Source organism: Pseudorasbora parva, chromosome 7, assembly GCF_024679245.1.
Source record: "Pseudorasbora parva isolate DD20220531a chromosome 7, ASM2467924v1, whole genome shotgun sequence".
In the NCBI taxonomy this organism is placed as follows: domain Eukaryota; kingdom Metazoa; phylum Chordata; class Actinopteri; order Cypriniformes; family Gobionidae; genus Pseudorasbora; species Pseudorasbora parva.
In genome coordinates, this window is record NC_090178.1 from 2,576,479 (window position 1) to 2,602,631 (window position 26,153).

At 37.8% G+C, this 26,153-nt stretch overlaps 2 protein-coding genes across 4 annotated transcripts in view; one reads left to right on the top strand and one right to left on the bottom strand.

The window, feature by feature from the left end:
* The window catches only part of azi2 (5-azacytidine induced 2), a 35,146-nt gene extending 17,620 nt beyond the window's left edge, over positions 1-17,526 (top strand). Inside the window, exons 6-8 of one of the 2 annotated variants that reach the window (XM_067447782.1) lie at positions 672-733; positions 1,844-1,974; positions 16,435-17,526. In XM_067447782.1, coding sequence (XP_067303883.1) covers positions 672-733; positions 1,844-1,974; positions 16,435-16,724 — 483 coding nt within the window. In that variant the 3' untranslated portion in view covers positions 16,725-17,526. Of the gene's footprint in view, positions 1-671; positions 734-1,843; positions 1,975-16,416 lie in introns of both variants that reach the window. The other variant, XM_067447781.1, reaches the window with a different exon arrangement.
* On the bottom strand, positions 8,160-15,287 carry LOC137082533 (uncharacterized). Of its 2 annotated transcripts, none has more exons than XM_067447775.1 (2): positions 15,077-15,287; positions 8,160-14,859 (listed from the first exon to the last, which is right to left on the bottom strand). In XM_067447775.1, the coding sequence occupies exon 2, from the start codon at positions 14,650-14,652 to the stop codon at positions 8,764-8,766; it is 5,889 nt and encodes a 1,962-aa protein (XP_067303876.1). In that variant the 5' UTR covers positions 14,653-14,859; positions 15,077-15,287; the 3' UTR covers positions 8,160-8,763. The 2 variants fall into 2 exon arrangements, 1 of the variants encoding a protein (XP_067303876.1); XR_010906354.1 differs by having other exon boundaries at positions 8,175-8,270; positions 8,488-15,287.
* Positions 17,527-26,153: the final 8,627 nt, after the last annotated feature.

Consider the following 26,153-nt stretch of genomic DNA (forward strand, 5'->3'; position numbering starts at 1 on the left):
GTTGTTTCAACAAGACAATGACCCAAAACACACTAGTAAACGGGCAAAGTCTTGGTTCCAAACCAACAAAATTAATGTTATGGAGTGGCCAGCCCAATCTCCAGACCTTAATCCAATTGAGAACTTGTGGGGTGATATCAAAAATGCTGTTTCTGAAGCAAAACCAAGAAATGTGAATGAATTGTGGAATGTTGTTAAAGAATCATGGAGTGGAATAACAGCTGAGAGGTGCCACAAGTTGGTTGACTCCATGCCACACAGATGTCAAGCAGTTTTAAAAAACTGTGGTCATACAACTAAATATTAGTTTAGTGATTCACAGGATTGCTAAATCCCAGAAAGAAAAAAAAAAATGTTTGTACAAAATAGTTTTGAGTTTGTACAGTCAAAGGTAGACACTGCTATTTTTTTGAACACACCCCTTTCAACTAATTGCCCAATTGCACAGCCTTAAGAGCGTGCATATCATGAATGCTGGGTCTCGTTTGTTTTCTGAGAATCTACTGAACCTACTGGTAACTTGTTTGCCACGTAGCAATAAAAAATATACTAAAAACCTTGATTATTCTGGTTAGTCACATTGTACTGCTATTATTTTGAACAAGACTGTATATATATATTTATGTATATGTAGTCCATGCGTATTATTCATGATGTTCTTCTCGTCACAGGATTCCTCTGAAAACTGTGTAGTTCATAATGATCAGTCCCATGAAGCAATGACAGACTTCAGGTATTTATGATTGAAAAGCTATTTATATATATATATGTGTGTGTGTGTGTGTGTGTATGTATGGGCAGTGCTGCAGGCGTCCACTAGAGTGCGACATTGTATCAGTTGTAAGATGGATCAATGACAGTACATTTACCAGTCACATAATTGAACAGGTTACAGTTTCACAAATGTAAATCAAGCGGCAGGTTTTCATTGTTATGGAAATCAGGAAATATTAAAACTTCTGTTTTTATAATGAAGACACATTTCTCCTGTGCTCAAATATTTTATATGTAGCCAGTATGGACGGGTCATAATTGCCTGCTAGTTAGTAGATAGTTTTGATATTATGTCTTAGTTTTGCACAGTAAATCTCTCAGGAAGTTTTCGTCTCATCCTCTTTGAAACTTCCCGCATGCAATTTATAGGGTTAGTTCACCCAAAAATGAAATGTCTGTCATTAACTCCTCACCCTAATGTCGTTCCACACCCGTAAGACCTCCGTTCATCTTCACACACAGTTTAAGATATTTTATATTTAGTCCAAGAGCTTTTCTGTTTCTTCAATGAAAGTGTATGCACACTATACTGTCCATGTCCAGAAAGGTAATAAAAACATCATCAAAGTAGTCCATATGTAGTAGTCCATATTTTCAGTCCTCAAACAAATATTTGAACGGTTATGAATCAGCATATTGATTCATGATTCGATTCGTAACCGTTCAAATCTTTATTTGAGGATTGAAAACAAACCCAGAAGAGAAGCCAATGCTGAATAAAGTCGTAGTTTTTGTTATTTTTGGACCCAAATGTATTTTGGATGCTTCAAGAGACTCTAATTAACCCACTGATGTCTCATATGGACTACTGTGATGATGTTTTTATTCCCTTTCTGGACATGGACAGTATAGTGTGCATACACTTGCATACGCTCTCGGACTAAATATAAAATATCTTAAACTGTGTGTGAAGATGAACGGTGGTCTTACAGGTGTGGAGCAACATTAGAGTGAGTAAATAATGACATAAATTAAATTTTTGGGTGAACTAACCCTTTAAAAATAAAGGACATTTTTGATCAAACGATGATGGTGTGTGATGCATATGCCGGTGTGTGTTTGTATTTAGGACGATGGCCATCGTACAGTCATATCAGGACGTCCTCAGTGAAGTGTCACGTTTGCACTCAGCCGTCCGATCGCAGTCAGATCTGATGAGAAAGCTGAGAGAGAGGCCAGTGCCGCACATTCTCAGAAGAGGTGAGTCTGACAGTGCATTGGAGCCATAGACTGTAAAAAAATATAGACGTAGTGTCCGTGACGTCACCCATAGGATTCTGAAGAGCCGTTCTGAAGTCGTAAAGTAGAGACGAGCTGGGCGTCGCCATCTTGTGAGCGAGTCATTGCGTGTCACTCTCGGATAACAGAAGATGGGCAAAAAGGCGGGATGTGGGCGGAGCTTAGGTGACGCAATGACTATAGACGGCGGATAAATGGCTATCCGCCTGTAACCACGCCCTTAATTATGCAGAACTTTAAGGCTTTATATAACGTAAACGAATGAGTTATAAAAAAATTCACCCCCCTCACAGTTGTCATGTCCAACACTTATTTTATTTTCATTAGATTTTATTTTTTGTAGGTTTTTTTTTTATAAATCGCCATACTCTTTCATTGTGTCCTTTATGAAAGCTATTTTCTACCATGGAAATAAAAAATTTAAATGAGTCATTGCAAGTTTTTACCTCTCAATTGCAAGTATAAACTTATGACTGCATCTCACAATTTTAACTTTTTTCCCTCAGAGTTTACATCTTGTAATTCAGACTTTTTTCTTTATAACGAATAACAATTTTTATAGCGAGCTATTATTGTAATAGCGAGTTTGCATCTCAGAATTTTTACTTTATTTTCCATATTCTGTTTACGTCTTGCAATTGTTTACATTTCTCAGAATTATCTCACAATTCAATTTGTAATAGTTTGCATTTCACAATTTAGACTTTTCTTCGTAATAACAAGTTTACATCTCTTAATTTAGACTGTTCTTTGTAATAACGAGTTTACATCTCGCAATTTAGGCTTTTCTTCGTAATAACGGGTTTACATCTCGCAATTTAGACTTTTCTTCGTAATAACGGGTTTACATCTCGCAATTTAGGCTTTTCTTCGTAATAACGGGTTTACATCTCGCAATTTAGACTTTTCTTCGTAATAACGGGTTTACATCTCGCAATTTAGACTTTTCTTCGTAATAATGAGTTTACATCTACCAATTTAGACTTTTCTTCGTAATAATGAGTTTACATCTACCAATTTAGACTTTTTTTGCAAAAGCGAGTTTACATTATACTATTCAGACTTTTTTCGTAATAGCGAGTTTACATCTCGGAATTTAGACTTTTTTCATAATAGTTTACATCTCCAAATTGAGGCTTTTTCTGTAACAATGAGTTTATATCTCGCAAAAAAACTTTTTGTAATAGTAAATTTACATCTAGTAATTTTGACTTTTTTCATAATAGTGAGTTTACATCTCGTAATTCAGACTTTTATAATAGTTCGTTTACATTTCGAAATGTAGATTTTTTTCGTAATGTTAGTTTATATCTCACAATTCAGATTTTTCTTAGTAGTTTACATCTCAAAATCTAGACTTTTTTCATAATAGTTTAAATCTCACATTTCAGACTTTTTCTTAATAGCTCGTAATCTCGTAATTGTTGCTTTTTTGTAATAGCAAGTTTACATCTCGCAATTCAGAAATGCATAATAATTCATTTCTATCTCGAAATTTTGACTTTTTTTCTTAATAGTTTACATCTCAGAAAATGTAGACTTTTTTGTAATAGCTAATTTACATCTCGGAATGTAGACTTTTTTAAAAAAAAAGTTTACATCCTGTAATTTTTATTTTTGTAACAGCAAGTTTTCATTTCACAATTTAGACTTTAATGATGATTAATTTACATCTCAAAATTTTTACTTTTTTCATAATAGCGAGTTTACATCTCGGAATTTAAACTTTTTTCATATTAGTCAGTTTACATCTGAAAATGTAGAATTTTTTCATAATAGGCAATTTAGACATTTTTCGTAATAGCAAGTTTACATCTCGCAATTCAGACTTTTTTGTAATGGCGAGTTTATATCAAGGATTTTGTACTTTTTGTAATAGCAAGTTTTATGTCGCAATTCAGACTTTTATAATAGTTAACATCTCGGAATTTAGCCTTTTTTTTACAATAGTGAGTTTACATCTAGTAATTTTAACTTTTTTGTAATAGGAAGTTTACATCTCAAATTGTTAACTTTTTTCGTAATGATAGTTTATATCTCGCAATTCAGACTTTTTTCATAATAGTTTACATCTCGAAATTTAGACTTTTCGTGATAGTTTGTTTACATCTAGTAATTTTTACTTTTTTATAATAGCAAGTTTACATTTCACAATTCAGACTTTCATAATAGTTAGTTTACATCTCGAAATTTTGACTTTTTATCTAGTAATTGTAATTTTTACGAGATTACATCTCAGAATTTAGACTTTTTTTGTAATGTTAGTTTATATCTTGCAATTCAGACTTTTGTCACAATAGTTTGGATCTCAATTTAGACATTTTTAGTAATAGCAAGTTTACATCTAATTTAGACTTTTTTTGTAATAACGAGTTAACATCTCGCATTTTTTTTAAAATATATTTTCAGAATATGTAAAACAATTATCCATCATACCCACAGTTTCCTGATGTGACTATTTACGTTTACATTAATGCATTTGGCGGACGCTTTTATACAAAGTGACTTCCATACCAGTCAAACTATACATTTGTTTTTTAAGTTTGTGAATCAAACCCTTGACCTTACGTAACAGATATAAACAATAACAGACAGAAATAGCTTTATTTCTACCACGCTTAACACAGGTTGTTTCAAAGCATCTAATTTTTAGGAATCAGTTCAAACTGTTAAAATGAATAAGTTTAGAAATCTGATTCAGCAATTCAGTCATTCAAATGTTCATGAAAGTATTACAATATTTTAGTGAAAATGGATTGTTATACTGGACCTATAAATAAATAGTTATTTGAGAGTAAATGCATGATATATACATCATAAAATGCCAGGATGATTTACAGGCGTACACTACAGTGCTTTTAAAACAATAATAAGATATTAAACAGAAATGTTTTACACTTTGAGTAAGTGTGAATGTGGGCATTAGATAATAATTTCTATTACCTGTCTGTATTAATTATATATATCTAGTTAAATGAGATCATATCCCAGCTGAACGTGTAGATTCAGATTCTCAGCTTGTGCAGATTTAAATGTTTCTATGATAGTCACATCAGGTCAGCTGTAAATCATCAGTCCTTTATATTATTTGACAACGTGTGAATATGAACTGCGTGTTGTTTTTGGGTTATCGTTGCTTTGGGTTTGTTAGTATTCCCTGTGTGTTGCAGAGGAAAAGCAAAAGGTGCAAATTAGAATGAGTGTTAAAAATGAGGAAGAGCTCCATGTTTACTTCAGCGAATCTGCGAGAGGCGGGCGGCAGCGTGTAAGAAAATATGTCTTTTTTTCTTTAAGATATACCCCATATATTCCTCTGAGAGATCAGCAACATAATCAGTTTTCAAATGAGCCCCTCATTGTTTCTTTAGATGAGAAACGGGGAGAAAACAGAAACCTAGTGAGCTGAAGGAAACGCGTCCCCTGAGGCGCGGCCGTACGCTAATGCATGGGTTATTTATGTTACGAGCTCAATGCCATCTGTGCGGGTAAAAATAGTGTTCGGACTCTGTGGTGATCTGGTTTGATTTCAAACTTTATGTCCAGGTGAGTCTCAATAAACACTTGAACATCATTTCATCCCAGAATAAAAAAGAGGGAATTTTATTTCCATTGTTTTGTTTCCATATATATATATAATAATAATAATAATAATAGATTTTATTTATAATGCACTTTTCATTCCGAAGAATCTCAAAGTGCAACAAGGGGGGTGGGGGGGGGGATAACAACAAAAAATGAATAACAAGTAAAAATATAGAATACTACAAACAATCAACCAACACAGAAAACAGAACAGAAACAGAGCTGATGGTGAACAGAAACAGAGCTGATGGTGGACAGAGACAGAGCTGATGGTGAACAGAAAACAGAGCTGATGGAGAACAGAAACAGAGCTGATGGTGAACAGAAACAGAGCTGATGGTGAACAGAAACAGAGCTGATGGTGAACAGAAAACAGCTGATGGTGGAAGTCTCTGTTAGCTCCACAGCACACTGTGGTCCACTCCATGTTTCAGATTTCTCCCAGCGGCAGTGTCCCGATGACATCGCCGAGGCACGACAGCTGAAGACCAGATGATGGGTCTTCTTCATGATGATTCAAACGATGGGGATCGCTGCAGCACCATGCAGGAGGCAGAACATTCCTCCGGGCACTTCTGTGGACACACCGGGGCCGGCGCAGATGTCGCTCCACGGTCGCAATGCAGGACGGAACAGCGGCGCAGCCGAGAAGCAGAACATCCCAACATCATGCCGGACGCCGACGACGAGAGCCCGGATGACGCTAGCCCGGTGCAAACTTCAGCCACCATGCAGCTTAAGCCCAAGGGAGACCACCAGTGAGCACCCGCAGCGAGAAACATCAAATGTCCTCCAAACCAGAAACCAACCGCAGCAATTCAAACGTAAACATTAGAGAAGCGGTTGAAAACGGCGAAACGACGAACAACGACCTCTCAGTGGCTGCCAGCAATCAGCAACAGTCCCAATTGTAGCTCTGACTGTTAGACTAGTCACAAACATAAGGAAATAAAATAAAATGTAAATCTAATAGTACATTAACATGATTTGTTGTGGGTGGAGAAGCGGCGAACAGACAACGCCAGCGTCCTCTCCCCCACGTTGCCTAGCCAACACTGTATGTATATGTATGTGTGTGTATATATATATATATATATATATATATATATATATATATATATATATATATATATATATGTATATATATATATATATATATACAGTCATGGTCAAAATTGTTGGTACCCCTGGTAAATATGATCAAATATGGCTGTAAAAATAAATCTGCATTGTTTATCCTTTTGATCTTTAATTACAAATTTCACAAAAATCTAACCTTTCATTAAAGTAAAAGAATTGGAAATGGGGGGTAAATCACATTATGAAATAAACACGTTGGCCACAATTGTTGGTTCCCCATTTAGTAAATTCTTTTTGCAACCTCCTTTTCCCAAGATAACAGTTCTGAGTCTTCTTCTGTAATGCCTGATGAGTTTGGAGATCAGAGACTGTTCCTCCATACTGACTCTCTCCATATCCGTCAGATTCCCAGCTCTATGCTGGTGCTTCTTCTCTTCAGTTCAGCCACACTTCTATAGGGTTTGGGTCAGGAAACTGGGATAGTCATAGCTTCATTTTGTGCTCAGTGACACGTGTGTGTTGATTTTGATGTTTGTTTTGGATTATTGTCCTGATAGGAGAACCAGTTACGGCCTGTTATAAGATTTCTAGCAGAATCCATCAGGTTTTGATTTTTTTATCTTTTGGTATTTGCTAGAGTCCATAATACCATATATCTGAACAAGATGTCCAGGACCTCCAGCAAAAAAATAGGCCCACAACATTAAAGATCCAGTGGTATTTTTAGCCGTGGGCATGGGGTACTTTTTATCCCTGTTTGCACCAAACCCATCTGGTAGATTTGCTGCCAAAATCTATTTTATAGTTTCATCTGACCAGAGAACCAGGACCCTTTTGACTTTCCAGTCATGTCTGACAACTGAATATGCTGGAGTTTGTTTCTGGATGAGCGAGGAGGATTTTTCTTGAATCCCTCCCAAACAACATGTGGTGATGTAGGGGTTGTTTGAAAAAAAATGTAGGCTTTCTGACCCCAAGACTCAACTAATCTCTGCGATTCTCCATCTGTGATCCTTGGAGAGTCTTTGTGCACTCAAACGTTTCTCCTCGCCGTGCGTTAGGACACTATACACACACGTCCTCTTTCAGGCCGATTCGTAACATCTTTAGTTAAATGGAGCTTCTTAATTATTGTCCTGATGGTGGAAATGGGGATTTTCAATGCTTTAGCTATTTTCCTACAGCCGCTTTCTATTTTGTGAAGCTCAACAATCTTTTGCTGCACATCAGAACTATAATCTTTGGTTTCACTCATTGTGATAAATGATTAAGGGAATTTGGCTTTTATGCCTCCTTATATTCATACTCAAGACATCATAGCTGGACAATTACATGTTCCTTGTCACCCTGGTGTGCTAAAAAATATAAATATTAATATAAATATACTTCAGAGATATTTTACTCATTTAAAATTCTAGGGGTGCCAACAATTGTGGCCAACGTGTTTTTAGAGAAAAGCATTTATTTCATAATGTGTGTTCTGCCCTTTATCTCAAACGCCTTGCTTGAGTATGCAGTCAGATAACGCCTCCCAAAGACAACAGACACAGGGATTGATTTTCAAGCTTTACTGTTGCCCAAGGAATAACGTAAAACTGTAGAAATACAAAATACAGAATTCTACTGTAAATGTAAAGCGTCTACATGTTCATATAACACAATGAAGGCTATTTACATCACATAGTTAGCATCAACTATATCAGAAATTGGTCTTACAATTCACAAAATAAAGAAGAAATCCACATTTGACATATTATATAACAATTTAAAGTAAATATGCATAGAAATAATGATGTAGCATCATGTACATACCGAAAGTGCCTTCAAAACAACTTAAATTTGAGGAGCGATAGAAGCCATGACCGCATGCTCTTCTCTGCTGCTGCTGAAACTAGGCTCACGTTTGTGATGTCATCATATAAGGACAATATTATGTGCAGTACCCAACTTTGAACAGAAGGGGTCACTTTACGACCACTTATTAAAAGAACCATAAAATAAATGCTGAATGTTCATAGAGAACAGCACACTCCCCGTCTGGTATTCAGGAAATACCAAACCTTCTGACTTGAGTTAATCCTGAATAGCCTATTCAGAATCTTCGTGAAGGAGGAGTACTATCTCATTGATAGGCCTCGGAAACAGTTTAGGTCCATCTTTCCCAATGATTTTCACTTGTACTTTTCGTACTCGCCCATCTTGGCTGGGGTAAGTTTCTGTTATGATGCCGAGGGGCCAATCATTCCGTTTAGACTGAGAGTCCTTGAGCAGAACTATGCATCCTCTGGAAATGTTGGGCTTTTGATGTTGCCATTTTCGTCGATGCTGAAGGGTTGAAAGGTACTGTTTACGCCATCTGTCACAGAAGGTATTTGCGAGGCTTTGCACTGTACGCCACTGTTGTTTGTACAGGTCAGGCTTTCCGAAGTCCCCAGGTGGAACTGAGCTGGTACCAGTCTTTTGGGTAAGTAATGTGGCAGGTGTGAGGATGAAAGGATCTGCTGGATCGGTTGACACAGGTATCAGTGGTCTATTGTTTATAATGGCAGTGACCTCTGCCATGAAGGTGGAGAGTACCTCATGTGTGAGTTTAGAGGATGTCATCTGAAGAAGCATAGAATCCAAGATCTTGCGAGCAATGCCAATCATCCTTTCCCATACGCCACCCATATGCGACGAATGTGGAGGGTTGAATGTCCATAGGCAGCTGTGATCTGACAGGAATTGTTTCACTGCCTTTTCATCCACATTGGAAGATATTTGCAAGTCCTTACAGGCTCCAATGAAATTGGTCCCTCTGTCGGAGCGAATATGTTTCACTGGACCCCGAATTGCCAGAAACCTCCTTAACGCATTAATGAAACAGGAGGTATCCATGGACTCAATCACCTCGATATGAATGGCTCTGATACTTAGACATGTAAAGAGCACTGCCCATCTTTTGCTTTCTGCATAGCCACCTCTTGTCCTACGAGCAGATACTGACCAGGGCCCAAACACATCTAATCCCACATGTGTGAAGGGAGGCTCCATGCCGAGCCTGTCAGCTGGCAGATCTGCCATCTTTTGAGTCTCGCAGCCCCTCCTGAGTCTACGGCATAGAACGCAGGAATGGATGAGACTGTTCACCCGTCTTTTGACTCCTATTATCCAGTAGCCGGCGGATCTTATCGCTCCCTCTGTGAAGTGGCGACCCTGATGATGCGTTTGCTCGTGAAAGTGCCGTGTTAGAAGTAATGCTACATGGTTCCTACCAGGTATAATGAGGGGTCTCTTTTCTTCAGAACCTAGTTCCGCTTTAACCAGACGACCTCCGACCCTCAACAGTCCGCTCTGATCAATGAAGGGATCTAGTTTTCGAAGTGTGCTGGTTTTGGGAAGTGATTTGTTTAGTTTGAGGCACTGCAGCTCGTCAGCATACGTTTCCTGTTGTACTGCTCGAATGACGACTTCTGTGCTCTGAAGTATTGTATCAGCACTAAGAGGAAGATCGCAACAGTGCCATCCTTTGCATGCCTGAGGGGGGTTGTTTTGGTCCTGCTTATAAGAGCGTGCAATGTGAATCAGCTTTCCAACAGCTCTGATCAGTCGGCTCCATTCCGAAAAGCGTTCAAAACGTTTTGAAACCCTGGTATACAACACTGTTACTTCTGGACGAACTTCTGAATCTCGATCAGGATCAACAAGTGCAAAGGGTTCTCTAGGGGATGTCTCTCTTTTTGGGTGTTGCAAGAATGCCGGTCCACTGAACCAGATGGTGTCCTGCAATTTGGTTGGAGCTACTGGTCGGGTTGCAACATCAGCTGGATTATGCTCTGAGCTCACATAATGCCATTGTTCCGGATCGGTGCTGTTCCGGATTCTCTGTACACGATTGCTTACATAGACATGAAATCTACGTTTCTCATTGTAGATATAGCCAAGGACCACTCTACTATCTGTGTAGAAGGTAATCTCATTGAATTTGACAGCCATCTCCGCAGTGATCGTTTCCATCATGTTCACAGCCAAGACAGCCGCACAGAGTTCCAGACGAGGTATAGTGTGCTCTGGTTGTGGCGCTAGCCTTGCTTTGCCTGTGATAAACCCCATATGACAGTTACCATCTGAGTCAATGGTTTTGAGGTAAGCAACTGCTGCAATTACTTTCTCAGAAGCATCAGAAAAAACACAGAGCTCCTTGAATTTGGCGCCTGACACTGATGTAGGCCCGTAGCTTCTTGGGACTGGTACATGTTGCAGTTCTTGCAAGGAATCTCTCCATTCCTCCCACACCTCTTGTTTGTGCACAGGTAAGGGTGCATCCCAGTCGGTAGCATTCTCAGTTAGTTCCCGCAGTAGTACTTTGCCTTGAACTGTGATTGGGGCCACTAATCCCAGTGGGTCATACAAACTGTTTATTACAGACAGCAGTCCACGCCTAGTGTAAGGCCTTTTATCCTTCTGGACATGGAAGTTGAAGCAGTCTGTGTCCAGATTCCAAAGCAAGCCGAGACTGCGTTGCATTGGAAGTGAGCTGGCACCTAAATCCAGTTCTTTCAGTGAGTTTGCATAATCTTCAGACGGAAAAGCTTTCATCACTTCCTTGCTGTTTGAAGCTAATTTATGCAACTTCAAATTAGATCCAGCCAGCATGTTCTGTGTCCTTTTTAACAGGTCGATTGCCATCTCTGGGGAGGGTACGGATTTCAATCCATCATCCATATAAAAGTCTTGCTCCACAAACTGTCGGGCGTCTTGACCGAATTCCTCTTCTCCTTCTTGAGCTGCACGACGAAGACAATAAATGGCCACTGCTGGAGAGGGACTGTTCCCAAACACGTGCACCTTCATACGGTATTCTGTGAGCTCATCCTCTGGGTTATTTTCATGAAACCAAAGGAATCTGAGGTGGTTTCTGTCTGCAGGTCGAACTTTAAAGCAGTGGAACATTTGTTGAATGTCTACCATGAAGGCGACAGGCTCTTTGCGAAAACGCATGAGGACTCCAAGGAGACTGTTGTTGAGGTCGGGACCAGTCAAGAGAACCTTGTTCAATGACGCACCTTTGCATTGAGCGCTTGAGTCAAAGACCACTCGGATCTGGGATGGCTTTTTTGGATGATATACACCAAAAGACGGTAAGTACCAACGCTGTTCATTGGTACCAACTGAAGGAGCTATTTCTGCATGATCATTTTGGAGTAGCTTCTCCATAAAGGCTACAAAGTCTTTCTTCATCTCAGGCTTCCTCCTGAAAGATCGTAGAAGGGAATTGAAGCGTTCCACAGCTTGTGGGCGATTGTTTGGAAGATATTGCCTTGGCTTCTTGAATGGAAGTTGGGCAACCCAGGAATTTTCCTCGTCTTTATAGACTTCTCTGTCCATGATCTGCAGAAAGAGTCTGTCCTCTATAGACGGAGCTGTTTTCTCGTCGTCTTTTGTTCTCTGGAATACATCCCATTCTGCTAGACTTTGAGTCCCCTCCTTGATGAGGGGCATGCTTTGGAATCTATTCTTAACACTGTAATTGTTAGGACAAGGATGAAAGTAGGTAGACCGACCATTCTCCATAATGGTGGTGTGGTAAGTTTGAACAGAGGTAGGTTTATGAACTTTCCCAAGACACATGTCTCCAATGATTACCCATCCTAAGTCCAACTTTTGCGCGAAGGGAGCATTTGGTGGCCCGTTCACTTGCTTATGGGCTTTGTGGACTCTGATTATATCTCTGCCTAACAGGAGAAGAATGGGAACATGATGATCTGGCTCTGGAATGTACCTCGCAAGATGTTTTAGATGGCTGTGGTTACTGACCACTCCTGGAGTGGGGATTTCAGAACGATTGTCTGGAATTTCGTTACACTCAAGTAGCACTGGTAAGGGTAAAACTAAGCTTCCGTCAAAGGATTCCACTTGAAAGCCTCGTGCTAGCCTGCCTTCTGTTTCGACTGTCCCAGCGCATGTTTTGAGAGTGTAGGCTACGTTACACTCTGTAATGCCAAACAGATCGAAGAATTCTGATCTTGCAAGCGATCTGTTGCTTTGATCGTCTAGTATCACATATGTTTTGACCGCTTTCTCTGGGTGGCCTCCTGGAAATACTTTCACGAGACATACCTTGGAGCATGAGCGTGGAAGTTGACTGGTTCCACATACCTCTGTACAAGCTGAGGAAACCTCGGATTCCATGGGTATGTCCTCATTCACATTGTGATCCTCCAGTGTCAGGGATCTCGGTTCTTTCACCCATGGTGCTGGGCCTGGATGGAGCGCTGCCATGTGGGTAATGCTGCCACATTCTGAACACTTAACATCCTGATCACAGTTTTTTGCCATGTGTAATACAGAGTTGCAACATTTGAAGCATATACCTTGATGTTTGAGCAATGACTTCCTCTCTTCCATAGGTTTCATCCTGAATCCTCTGCATCTGGACAGAGGGTGAGGCTTATTGTGTAGAAAGCAGTGTTTTGCTGGGTTTACCTTATTTTTGAGTTCACTGAAAGCTGATGACTTTTCAGAGGAGACCTGAGTCTTGTGTGTGATGACAGCTCTGGGAAAAACAGGTTTGTTTAACTGTTTGTTTGGTCTGCGAGATTCGTCCTGTACAGTTGTGAGAAAGAAACTTGGATCATTGCGCATCTTAGCTTGCTGACATACAAAGTCTACTAGGAACTTGAAAGGTGGGAAGGAAACCCTGCAGTCCTCTTTGTACTTAGACCCCACTGTGAGCCACTTTTCTTGTAAGCTGAACGGCAATTTCTGTATTATCGGATTTACTCCCCGTGGAGTATCTAGATAGGAAAGACCCATTAGATCGCCATCCTGCTTAGCTGCCTGAATCTCCATGAGCAAATCTCCTAGCTCCCGCAGTCTTTGACTTTCTCTGTTTGATATTTTTGGGAAGTTCTCCAATTTCCTGAATAGTGCACTTTCTACCATTTCTGGCGAGCCATACGTTTCATAAAGTCTCTCCCAAATCAGACTGAGCCCTTGTAGTGGATGGTTAATGTGCACAGCTCTGATTCGTTTTGCATGCTCAGCTGACTCACATCCCAGCCATTTTACTAGCAAGTCCATCTCCTCACTAGGTGAGAGATTAAGGTCTTTAGTGGCATTTATGAAAGACGCCCTCCATGCTCTGAAAGTCTCTGGATGATCGTTAAACTGCGTAAGGCCGGTGGACACCAATTCACGTCTTGCGATAAACTTCACAACATCAGACATTTGATTATTTGTATACTGGTTACCTTTATCTTCCCCAGCTTGTAAAGGTGAAGCTGACTGAGTCTGAAAAAAGCCGAGCGGCAACTGCCTGTCCACACTCCTATCCTCACAGCTCTGAAATGCTGCAGAATGTTGGCGATATACATCGTGGGATGACCTGAAGAACGCCTCATGCTGAACGGGGTGTTTAAACCGTACATCCATGGACTGAGAAATGATAGGGTACTGTCTACCCTCTGCATGGGTAGGCTGAGACTTGGGTGGTGTGGCATAAAAACTATGCTGACCCTCCTGCTGCAAGCACGATTCAGTAGTCTGTGTTGGTTGTACTTCTGAAATGTTTATGCCTCCATTATCATGAAACGGGCCGTCCATTACTGGCATTTGTGAATCCACGACACTATCTGCCTTATTTGATAAGTAAGCCTGTGTGCGTTCTGTTGAATCTTCTATAGGTAGCTCTATTACACTCAAATTCCCTCTACTTTCCTGCTCTGCTGCTGTCTCTAAAGCCTCTGCCTTCGCTTGTATTGCTGCAGCTCTCTTTTCCAGTCTTAAAGTCTCTAGTGATACCTCAAGCTGGGCTTTCTGTATTTTCAGTTCGCTCTCTTTCTTAGCAAACGCTACTTCTGCTTTAGCCGCTTCGGCCTCTGCTCTAGCCATTGCAGCGGCTCGGGTTACAGCTGATGAGCCTCTCGAGTGTCGTGACGAACATGATGCATTAGATACTCGCCTCAGTGATCCAGATTTGGAGCTTGACTTTGACATTGTTGAAAGAAGATCACCTCATGAACTTGCTTGCTCCCCGCCGTGGAGTTAGAACATAGAAGTTGGTCATCGAAGATTTTCGTTTTACTGTTCTGCCCTTTATCTCAAACGCCTTGCTTGAGTATGCAGTCAGATAACGCCTCCCAAAGACAACAGACACAGGGATTGATTTTCAAGCTTTACTGTTGCCCAAGGAATAACGTAAAACTGTAGAAATACAAAATACAGAATTCTACTGTAAATGTAAAGCGTCTACATGTTCATATAACACAATGAAGGCTATTTACATCACATAGTTAGCATCAACTATATCAGAAATTGGTCTTACAATTCACAAAATAAAGAAGAAATCCACATTTGACATATTATATAACAATTTAAAGTAAATATGCATAGAAATAATGATGTAGCATCATGTACATACCGAAAGTGCCTTCAAAACAACTTAAATTTGAGGAGCGATAGAAGCCATGACCGCATGCTCTTCTCTGCTGCTGCTGAAACTAGGCTCACGTTTGTGATGTCATCATATAAGGACAATATTATGTGCAGTACCCAACTTTGAACAGAAGGGGTCACTTTACGACCACTTATTAAAAGAACCATAAAATAAATGCTGAATGTTCATAGAGAACAGCACAATGTGATTTCCCCCCCCCCCCCCCCATTTTCAATCATTTTACTTAAATAAAAGGTGAAATTTTTGTGAATTGCTTTAATAAAAGACCAAAAGGATAAACAATGTAGATAATTTTTTTATAGCCATTTTTGATCATATTTACCAGGGGTACCAACAATTTTGACCGTGTGTGTGTGTGTTTGTGTGTGTGTGTGTGTGTGTGTGTGTGTGTGTGTGTGTGTGTGTGTGTGTGTGTGTGTGTGTGTGTGTGTGTGTGTGTGTGTGTTAATAAATAATCAAGATATATTGAGATATATATATAAAATAACAGATTTATTTATTTGCATTTTTACATTAACATTTATTTATTTTCTGATATTACAATATTACAATATTTTCAGTTTTATATATTGTTATTTATATATATATATATATATATATATATATATATATATATATATATATATATATATATATATATATATATATATATATAACGATATATAACAATTGTTTCATATAACAATATATAAAACTGAAAATATCGTAATATTGTAATATCAGGAAATAAATTAATGTTAATGTAAAAAAGCGAATAAATAAATCTATTGTATTTCAAATCTACATATATATTTATACATACATATCTTGATTAATTATTATGATAGATAGATAGATAGATAGATAGATAGATAGATAGATAGATAGATAGATAGATAGATAGATAGATAGATAGATAGATAGATAGATAGATAGATAGATAGATAGATAGATAGATAGATAGAAAATTAAAATATAATAAAATATATATTATGAATAGGAATATATATTATATGTGTGTACATATGTATAAAATAATAACAACATGTATATGTGTATATAATATTATTATTAGTAGTAGTAGTAGTAGTATTGTTGTATATATGATGATAATATTATTATTATTATTATTATTATATTTATTATATTTTTATTTCTTTTTATTTTCTGTGTTGAAATGATATTCATACGTTTAGTGAGACTGACCCGGGCATAAAGCTTGAAATCAAACCAGATCCAAACATTATTAATATGTAAAATAAAATACAACAAAAATAGGAGCTGTATGAGTTTGTGCGATGTGTAATAAATCCGATGGGTTTCAGCTGCTTCAACTGTCCCAGTGCAGTGTCTGGAGGACATGGAGCGGATCCGCGAGCCCACGCCTCGCCCCCCCAGCGCACCGCCGCTGCCCTCACAGGACCTGAAGGAGAGCAGCCTGACGGATCCGCCGTCCATCCCGCGTCCGGCTCCGCTCGGCAGCCCCGGTGTTCGGGTCAGCGCTCTCCAGCGGATGGGCTCGCTGGACGACAGCTCCTGGTCGTTCCCCAGCCCGCCCAGGCCCAATGACGCGCTATTCTGGGACCAGTCCAAGTCCAAAAGCCCGGCCAACGATTGGACCCAACCATACTGAGTCACAGTCACATGACACCTGACCTGCCTTAACACGCCCCTCTCTGGATGAGCAAATACCTCGAGCAAACCGGACTGTCTGAGGAGCGGGAAACCAAGAACGCTTTTAGGCCGCAGGTCTTGATGCACAATTCCGATGGGATTTTTTTGTCGACTCTCTTGCATTATCTTTTAAAAGCGACCTATATCTGATATTTGCATTCACTGCAAAAAATGCTTTTCTAACTTAGTATTTTTGTCTTGTTTCTAGTCAAAATAGCTAAAAAGTCTTACATTAAGACACATTTACTAGACAAGTAAAAAGTATTGTCTTGTTTTGGGAAAACAACTCAAAATTAGGAGAGTTTTTGCTTAAAATAAGATAAATAATCTGCAAATGGGGTAAGAAAAATAATGTCAAAACAAGATTAATTTATTTTACCCCATTGGCAGATTATTGAAAGCATTTTTTGCAGTGTTTATACGCTGGCGAAACAGCCCAAGACGCTCTTAACCGCACTGCAAAATGCTTTTCTCACTTTGTATTTTTGTCTTGTTTCTAGTCTAAATATCTAAAAATTCTTACATTAAGAAACATTTACTAGACAAGTGAAAATTATTGTCTTGTTTTCTGTTTGAATTAAGATTATTTTTCTCACCCCATTGGCAGATTATTTATCTTATTTTAAGCAAAAACTCTCTTCATTTTGAGTTGTTTTTCCCAAAAAAAGACAATTACTTTTACTTGTCAAGTAAATACTTCTTGTTTAATTTTTTTAGATGTTTGGACTAGAAACAAGACAAAAATACTAAGGAAGAAAAGCAAATTGTGTAGTGCGGAAAAGAAAGTAAAACTGCGCGATATGCAATGGACGCTGACAAAATGATTATTCAGTGTTTTGCTTTTCACACTTTTCCACACATCTTTAAAGGTCAGTAAGGCGGAGAAAAAGAGGAGAGCTCTTGATCGCAGTTCGTGTTAGTTGACGTCATTCGCCTCCGTCCCCTTTTCAATGATGTACGACTCGGGTTTACTGGAAAATATCCGATCTGTGCCACATGAGAGGAAAAAATTGGAATTGGGTTATTGGGCCGCATTTACACTGCATGGTTCAAGTGACCCAATGTCGATTTTTTTAGTTTTTTCTCTCGTGTGGCACAGATCGGATATGTACGGAAGAGGATTAGGGCCAAGCAAAAAAAAAAAAAAAAAGCATCTCGAGATTAAAGTCATTATAATGCGAGATTAAACTCGTTAAATTTCGAGAAAAAAGTCAAGATACAATCTCGAGAATAAAGTCATTAAATATCGAGAATAAAGTCGTTGTGTTTCGAGAAAAATCTTGTTATATTTCGAGAAAAAAAGTCGAAATGAAATCTTGAGAATAACGCATTCGCTCAGTGTTCATTGCATAGCATACTGATAGAGGACATGGCAGAGTTGGATCACTTAGTCAAGCTATATTTCAGACTTTCTTTCAGTAACAAAGAAATACTATCAACTTTAACTAATTATGACAAAATTATATTAATGTCCTCTATCAGTATGCTATGCAATGAACACTGAGCGAATGCGTTATTCTCAAGATTTCATTTCGACTTTTTTTCTCGAAATATAACGAGATTTTTCTCGAAACAGAACGACTTTATTCTCAATATTTAATGAGTTTATTCTCAAGATTTTATTTAGACTTTTTTCTCTAAATATAACGAGATTTTTCTCGAAACAGAACGACTTTATTCTCGATATTTAATGAGTTTATTCTCGAGATTGTATCTCGACCTTTTTTCTCAAAATTTAACGAGTTTAATCTCGCATTATAATGACTTTAATTTCGAGATGCTTTCTTTTTTCTTTTTTTTTTTTTTGCTTGGCCCTAATCCTCTTCCGTAGTTATGACATGAACGTGAAAGCAAGAAAAAAAACATGCATTACGATATCCTCGGATCGGATTCAGGCCTCACTCATATGTGGGAATAAATCCGATATGATTTGGACATGTGCATTTGCGTCTGCAATGTGAGCGGTCAAACCGGATATTGTCGTACGTCACTGAAAAAGTTACGGAGCCGAATGACGTCAACAAACACGAACTGCGATCAAGGGCTCTCCTCTTTTTCTCCGCCTTATGAGAGAAATGTTTTGCTGACCTTTAAAGATGTGTGTAAAAGTGCCGAAAGCATAACATTGAATAATCATTTTGTCTAAGTCCATTGCATATCGCACCCTTTTCCACACTGCGAAAATGCTTTTCTTACTTAGTATTTTTGTCTTGTTTCTAGTCCAAACATCTAAAAATTATTAAAACAAGAAGTATTTACTAGATAAGTAAAGATAATTGTCTTGTTTTGGGAACAAATAACTCAAAATGAAGAGTTTTGCTTAAAATAAGCACAATAATCTGCCAATGGGGTGAGAAAAATAATCTTCATTCAAACAGAAAAAACAAGACAATAGTTTTAACTTGTCTAGTACCTGAAAATGTTTCTTTATTTTTTATTAAGAAATTAATTTTAAAAATGTGCAGTGCGGTTAAGAGCGTCTTGGGCTGTTTTGCCAGTGTATAAATGCAATAATAGGTCGCTTTTAAAAGATGATGTAAGTTGGTCATCCAAAAAATCAGATATAGTCACCAAATCGTAATTGTGCATCAAGACCTGCAGTGTAAATGCGGCCCAAAAGACCCAGAGCTGGACGTTTATACGGACACGTGTGTGTGTGTGTTTGTGTGTTGGTCCCCAACATATATTTGTGATTTCACTATAGCCGGCCGTCAGTAAATCCCACACACTTCTGTTCATCTCCTGTGAACGGTGGTCGTAGAGCAGTGAAGGCACACACTCCGTTATATTAAACCTTCAGTGCATCGTGTCTGTATTATGAGTGTATAAAGGGAAAGTTTTAGTAGTTCAAGCACTCCTCACACTGGACGAGGACGAGAGGTTTGTTTCTTTAGAACAAAAAAGAAACGTTTGTCGTTTGTTTATGCCCATACGGTACTGCTGTTCAAACCCATCGAATAAATCAAAGAAAACTTTCTTTTAGTGTTTAGATTTAGTTAATAAATGAAGGAGTTAATCTGTGGGGAACAGGTTTGTGTTGATTATTTAGCTTTAAACAGGGTCCCATGATCAACCTGGAAATATCGGGGAAATTTTAGGATTGAATGCATGCATGAATGTTTGTATGTAGGAAGTTCTGTATGTAGGTATGATTGTATGTATGAATGAATTTCTTTATGTATGATTGTATGTATGAGTGTTTGTTTGTACACTGTAAAAAATTATTTAGAAAAAAAGTTACCCTGGTTGCCTTAATTTTGAGTTCAGTGAAATTAAAATTTTGAGTTAATACAATGACAATTTTTTGAGATTCGACTACCTTTATTAAAATATTGTTAAAAGATTTTGTTAGCATATTGGGTAATTGTGTGTTTTATTTCTGATGACGCAGCCAAATAGTGCTATTTTCATGATTTATCAAATCTTTTATGTGGTTCAGATACAATAATATTTTGAGTTTCTATTTATTGAACAAATTTCCTTCATTGTATCAACTCAAATTTTTTATTTCAATAAACTCAAAATTTTAAGGCAACCAGGTTACTTACTTTTTTAAGTTAAACCAACAAAAACCAACCAATTTTTTTTACAGTGTAGGCATGTATGTATATATGTATGAACTTCTGTATGGATGTACAGTATAGGCCAAAAGTTTTGGAAATGTTTTTGAAAGAAGTTTCTTCTGCTCATCAAGCCTGCATTTATTTGATCAAAAATACAGGGGAAAAAATGTAATATTGTGATAAATGATTACAAATGTAAAATTATTGGTTTTCAGTGTATTCTCCTTTAAATGCTGATTTATTTCTGTGCTCAGAGCTGAATGTTCAGGATGGTTCCTCCGGTCTTCAGTGATCATGATCCTTCAGAAATCATTCTCAGATGAGGATTCATTAGGAGTGTTGGACACAGTTCTGCTGACGTATATATGCTCATAACCTGTGATACTTTTTTATAATACTTTGATGAATTAGAAAAAGAAAAAAGAAGCAAATGTTTTAAACATAGAAATCTTTTGTACCAACAATACACTCTACTGGTCAGTCATTTGGGGTCAGTCTTTTTGTTTTTTTTGTTTTTTTGAAATAAATCAATAATTTTATTCAGCAAGGATGTGTTAAATTGATAACAATTGATAGTAAAGGAGATTTATATTATTTGAAAATATGTTTTTATTTTGAATAAATGCAGTTCTTTTCAACCTTTTATTCATCAAATATATTAGTGAGCAGAACTGTCTCCAACACTCATACACTCTAAAAAATTCTGAGTAAAAAACAACCCAATGGTGGGTCAAATATGGACTAACCCAACAGTTGGGCTGTTTTAACCCAGCGACTGGGTTGTCTTGAGCAAATATTTAACCCAACCGCAGAATTTAAACAACCCAATTGCTGGGTTAGTCCATATTTGACCCAACATTGGGTTAAAACAACCCAGCATTTTTTTTTAGAGTGTAATGAATCCTCATCTGAGAATGATTTCTGAAGGATCATGATCACTGAAGACTGGAGGAACCATCCTGAACATTCAGCTCTGATCACAGAAATAAATCAGCATTTAAAGGAGAATACATTGAAAACCAATCATTTTACATTGTAATAATATATCACAATATTAATCTTTTTTTCTGTATTTTTGATCAAATAAATGCAGGCTTGATGAGCAGAAGAAACTTATTTCAAAAACATTTCAAACAGTAATGAGTCCAAACTTTTGGCCTGTACTGTATGTATGTATTATTGTGTGAATTATGTATGATTGTATATGTGTATGAATATACTGTATGTATTAAAGAATTTCCCTATATATTTAAATATATAAACTTATTTATAGAGCTAGGATTTGTTCATATATACTTAATATATTTAAATAACTAATATATAATATTCTTTGTAATATTATATACACGTTATAAAATATTTAAATATATATATAATTTATCATTTTTTAAATATATGAACATGTTTAGGGTTATGTTTTACATTTATATTATATATAAAATCAGAAACTTATGTGGGAATCCTGTTTAAAGTCAGCGTGAATCAAGCCATTTTTCTTCTGTAATCTGATGCATTTCTGAGTGAAACTCGTTGGGAAAATCTTTTTATCTTTGAAATCTGATTTTATCCATCAGGAATTGATCAGATCTGGATTGTGAAAAGGGTTTCTTCTAAATCTTGTGTTGGTGAAAGATCACAAAAACAAAGGCTTTCTCTTTCTGTAGAATAACATCCACTGAGGAATCATTTTTGAGTTCATGTTGACTTGTTTTTATCAAAGATGCTTGTAAAGAATCAATGGTCATAATATAATGCTAAATTGAGACAAACTGTTAACTGCCATAAAGGCTTTAATAATGTACAGCGGCTTAATAATGACGGACGACATCACAAAAAATGATTGTGTTGAGACCAACTGCGTTCTGTCCTGTTTAAAGAAACATACGTGAAGCACAAAGACGATAAAAACTCTATTGTGTGTATAAAACATTTACCCTCGTGATACAGGCGCGACTTTGAGGAAAAATATGTTTGTTTAAAAGCTTGTAATGCATTTGCTCATTTGATTTATCTAAAGAAAACTGTCACATGACCACAATCTTCATCTGCTGACGAGGGTTTGTGTAACTGGAGCGGTTTTGAGTTTTGATTTGACATAAACATGTTCCACTCGATTGTAACAGATATGTGAACCAAAATGCAATGTACAGTAGATTATTTTTTAGGATTATCAATCCTGAAAAGTTTGTAAATATTCAATAAATTAATTCATGTGAACTTTTTTTGCTCAAGTCAGGTTGTTAAAAATGGATCACGCTGGTGGGATTTTTCATGGTCTTTTCCAACATAAATTCTGTAATTATTAAAACTGCATTTAAAGGATGAATGTAAATTGTAATCGAATTAAATGTAAGATATTTAGTGTTTATAACCCTCGGAAAAGGCTATTGTGTCTTGTTAAATGATCCATGTAGGAATTATATATATATATTTATATATATATATATATATATATATATATATATATATATATATATATATATATATATATATATATATATATATATATATATATATATATATATATATATATATAATATACAGTCTTGTTCAAAATAATAGCAGTACAATGTGACTAACCAGAATAATCAAGGTTTTTAGTATATTTTTTATATATTTACCTCTCTGGTTTTGCTCTCCATTTTAAGGCATTCATCCTTAAATAGGGGCCACCTGATTCACACCTGTTTCTTGACAAAATTGATGACCTCAGTGATTGAATGCCACACTGCTATTTTTTAGTATTTTTTTATATTTTGGTAACTTGTTTGCCACGTAGCAATAAAAAAAATACGAAAAACCTTGATTATTCTGGTTAGTCACATTGTACTGCTATTATTTTGAACAAGACTGTATATATATATATATATATATATATATATATATATATTAGGGCCGGGACTCGATTAAAAAAATTAATCTAATTAATTAGAGGCTTTGTAATTAATTAATCGAAATTAATCGCATTTTAATCGCATATAAATATTTTACCTGAGAACAATGAGAAGTAATTTTTCACATGTATTTTTAGTATACCATTGAATAATGACTGAATACATAAGCTTAATCAACAAAATATTGTTTATTTATTTCAGTCCAGCAGACCAGTGCAATGTTTGCCATTAAGTGTAGCAAAAGCATATTTGTGATATTTGAGGCTCGATGTGCTGCGGTGATACGCTAATTCCTTGTTGTATAGCAGGGGTGTCCAATCCTGCTCCTGGAGGGCCACTGTTCTGCTGAGTTTAGCTCTAACCCCAATTAAACACACCTGTACCAGCTCATTAAGGTCTTATTAGGCATACTAGAAACTTTAGCAGTGTATTGAGGCAAGCTGGAGCTAAACTCTGCAGGACGTCAGTGGCCCTCCAGGACCGACTTTGGATACCCCTGTTGTATAGCTTGCACACAACCATGCTCTTGTCGACGCTTCCATCATTTCGTTTTTTAAAACTAAATTTCCCATCCACGGGGCCAAGCAAAGCGGTCTCATCAGCTTCTTCGTTCATGTTCACTATGGTTTGTTGTTTTCATGGTTGTTGTCGTGACTCATGAGCGCTAGTTGGTGTTCCAGTATAATCGGTCCGTCAAAACTCATTCATTGAAAAACGTTCCGCGGGGCAAAAATAAGTGCGATTAATTTTTTTTTTTTTTTTGCGTAATTAATTAACGCGTTAAAGTCCCGTAGTTAATTAATCTTAATTAACGCGTTAAAGTCCCGGCCCTAATATATATATATATATATATATATATATATTTTTTTTTTTTTTTTTTTTTTTTTTTTTTTTTTTTCACTGATCAGGCATAACATTATGACTTCCTAATATTGTGTTGGTCCTGACCCGTCGAGGCATGGACTCCACTAGACCCCTGAAGGTGTGCTGTGGGATCTGGCACCAAGATGTTAGCAGCAGATCCTTTAAGTCCTGTAAGTTGCGAGGTGGACCGGACTTGTTTGTTCAGCTCATCCCACAGATGCTCGATTGGATTGAGATCTGGGGAATCTGGAGGCCGAGTCAATGCCTCAAACTGGTTGTTGTGCTCCTCAAACCATTCCTGAAGCATTTGTGCTTTGTGTCAGGAGCATTATCCTGCTGGAAGAGCCACAGCCACCATATCTATTTGGTGTATATATATATATATATATATATATATATATATATATATATATATATATATATATATATATATATATATATATATATATATATATATATATATATATATATGCACGTATGAATTCATTAATTTGTGTATGCATGTATATGTATGAATGAAGTTATGTATGTATGCATGCATTTATGAATGTATGAATGAATTTATAGGCCCTACTTTATATTAGTTGTCTACATGTAACTAACATGTACTTACATGAAAAAAAGTACAATGCACTTAAAGTTATACACAGGTGTGGTGGTGTGGGTAAGTTTATGGGCAGAAGAAACTTCTTTCAAAAACATTACAAATAGTAATGAGCCCAAATATATATATGTATGTATATATATATATATATATATATATATATATATATATATATATATATATATATATACACATATATATATATATATATATATATATATATATATATATATATATATATATGTGTGTGCGTGTGTGCTGAAAGCATTCTTCAGAAATGTTGGCCCATATTGGTAGGAGAGCATCTTGCAGTTGATGGAGATTTATGGGATGCACATCCAGGGCACGAAGCTCCCGTTCCACCACATCCCAAAGATGCTCTATTGGGTTGAGATCTGGGGACTGTGGCGGCCATTTTAGTAGTCAACTCATTGGCATGTTCAAGAAACCAATTTGAAATAATACAAGCTTTTTTGACTGTAACAGGGTTCTTAGATGGGAAGGAAGGAGGCGGGAACTGGCGAATATTCAACAAACTTTAATTTCAAAATAAATAAACAAAACTAAAGTAAACCGCAGGCAGCCCGACTGCCCACACACACATAACAAAACATAAATAAAACTCAACGTAAAGTCCAGGCCTGGTCCTCTCTCGTCCTTGACTGGTGTCGCTCGTCCTTAAATGCCTCCAAGCTCCCTCATGAGAGGACTCGAGACCGGTGTGGCTCGCTGGTGACACTCTTTCGCAATCACGTCCCCGGTCTCGCTCGTTCACCTCTCCACAGTGACATGGTGCATTATCCTGCTGGAAGTAGCCATCAGAGCCATTCCTCCCTGGCCTGACCCTCCAGTTCCTCCCTGGTCTGACCCTCCCGTTCCTCCCTGGACTGACCCTCCAGTTCCTCCCTGGCCTGTCCCTCCCGTTCCTCCCTGGCCTGACCCTCCCATTCCACCCTGGACTGACCCTCCAGTTCCTCCCTGGCCTGTCCCTCCCGTTCCTCCCTGGCCTGTCCCTCCCGTTCCTCCCTGGCCTGTCCCTCCCGTTCCTCCCTGGCCTGTCCCTCCCTATCCTCCCTGGCCTGTCCCTCCAGCTCCTCCTTGGTCTGACCCTCCCGTTCCTCCCTGGACTGACCCTCCCATCCCTCCCTGGCCTGTCCCTCCCGTTCCTCACTGGCCTGTTCCTCCAGTTCCTCCCTGGTCTGACCCTCCCGTTCCTACCTGGTCTGACTCTCCCATCCCTCGCTGACTTGACCCTCCCATCCCTCCCTGGCCTGACCCTCCCGTTCCTACCTGGTCTGACCCTCCCGTCCCACTCTGATCTGTCTCTACCATCCCTCCCTGGTCTGTCCATACCGTCCCACCCCGATCTGTCTTTACCGTCCCTCCCTGATCAGTCTCTACCGTCCCACCCTGATCTGTCTCTACCGTCCCTCCCTGGCCTGTCCCTCCAGTTCCTCCCTGGA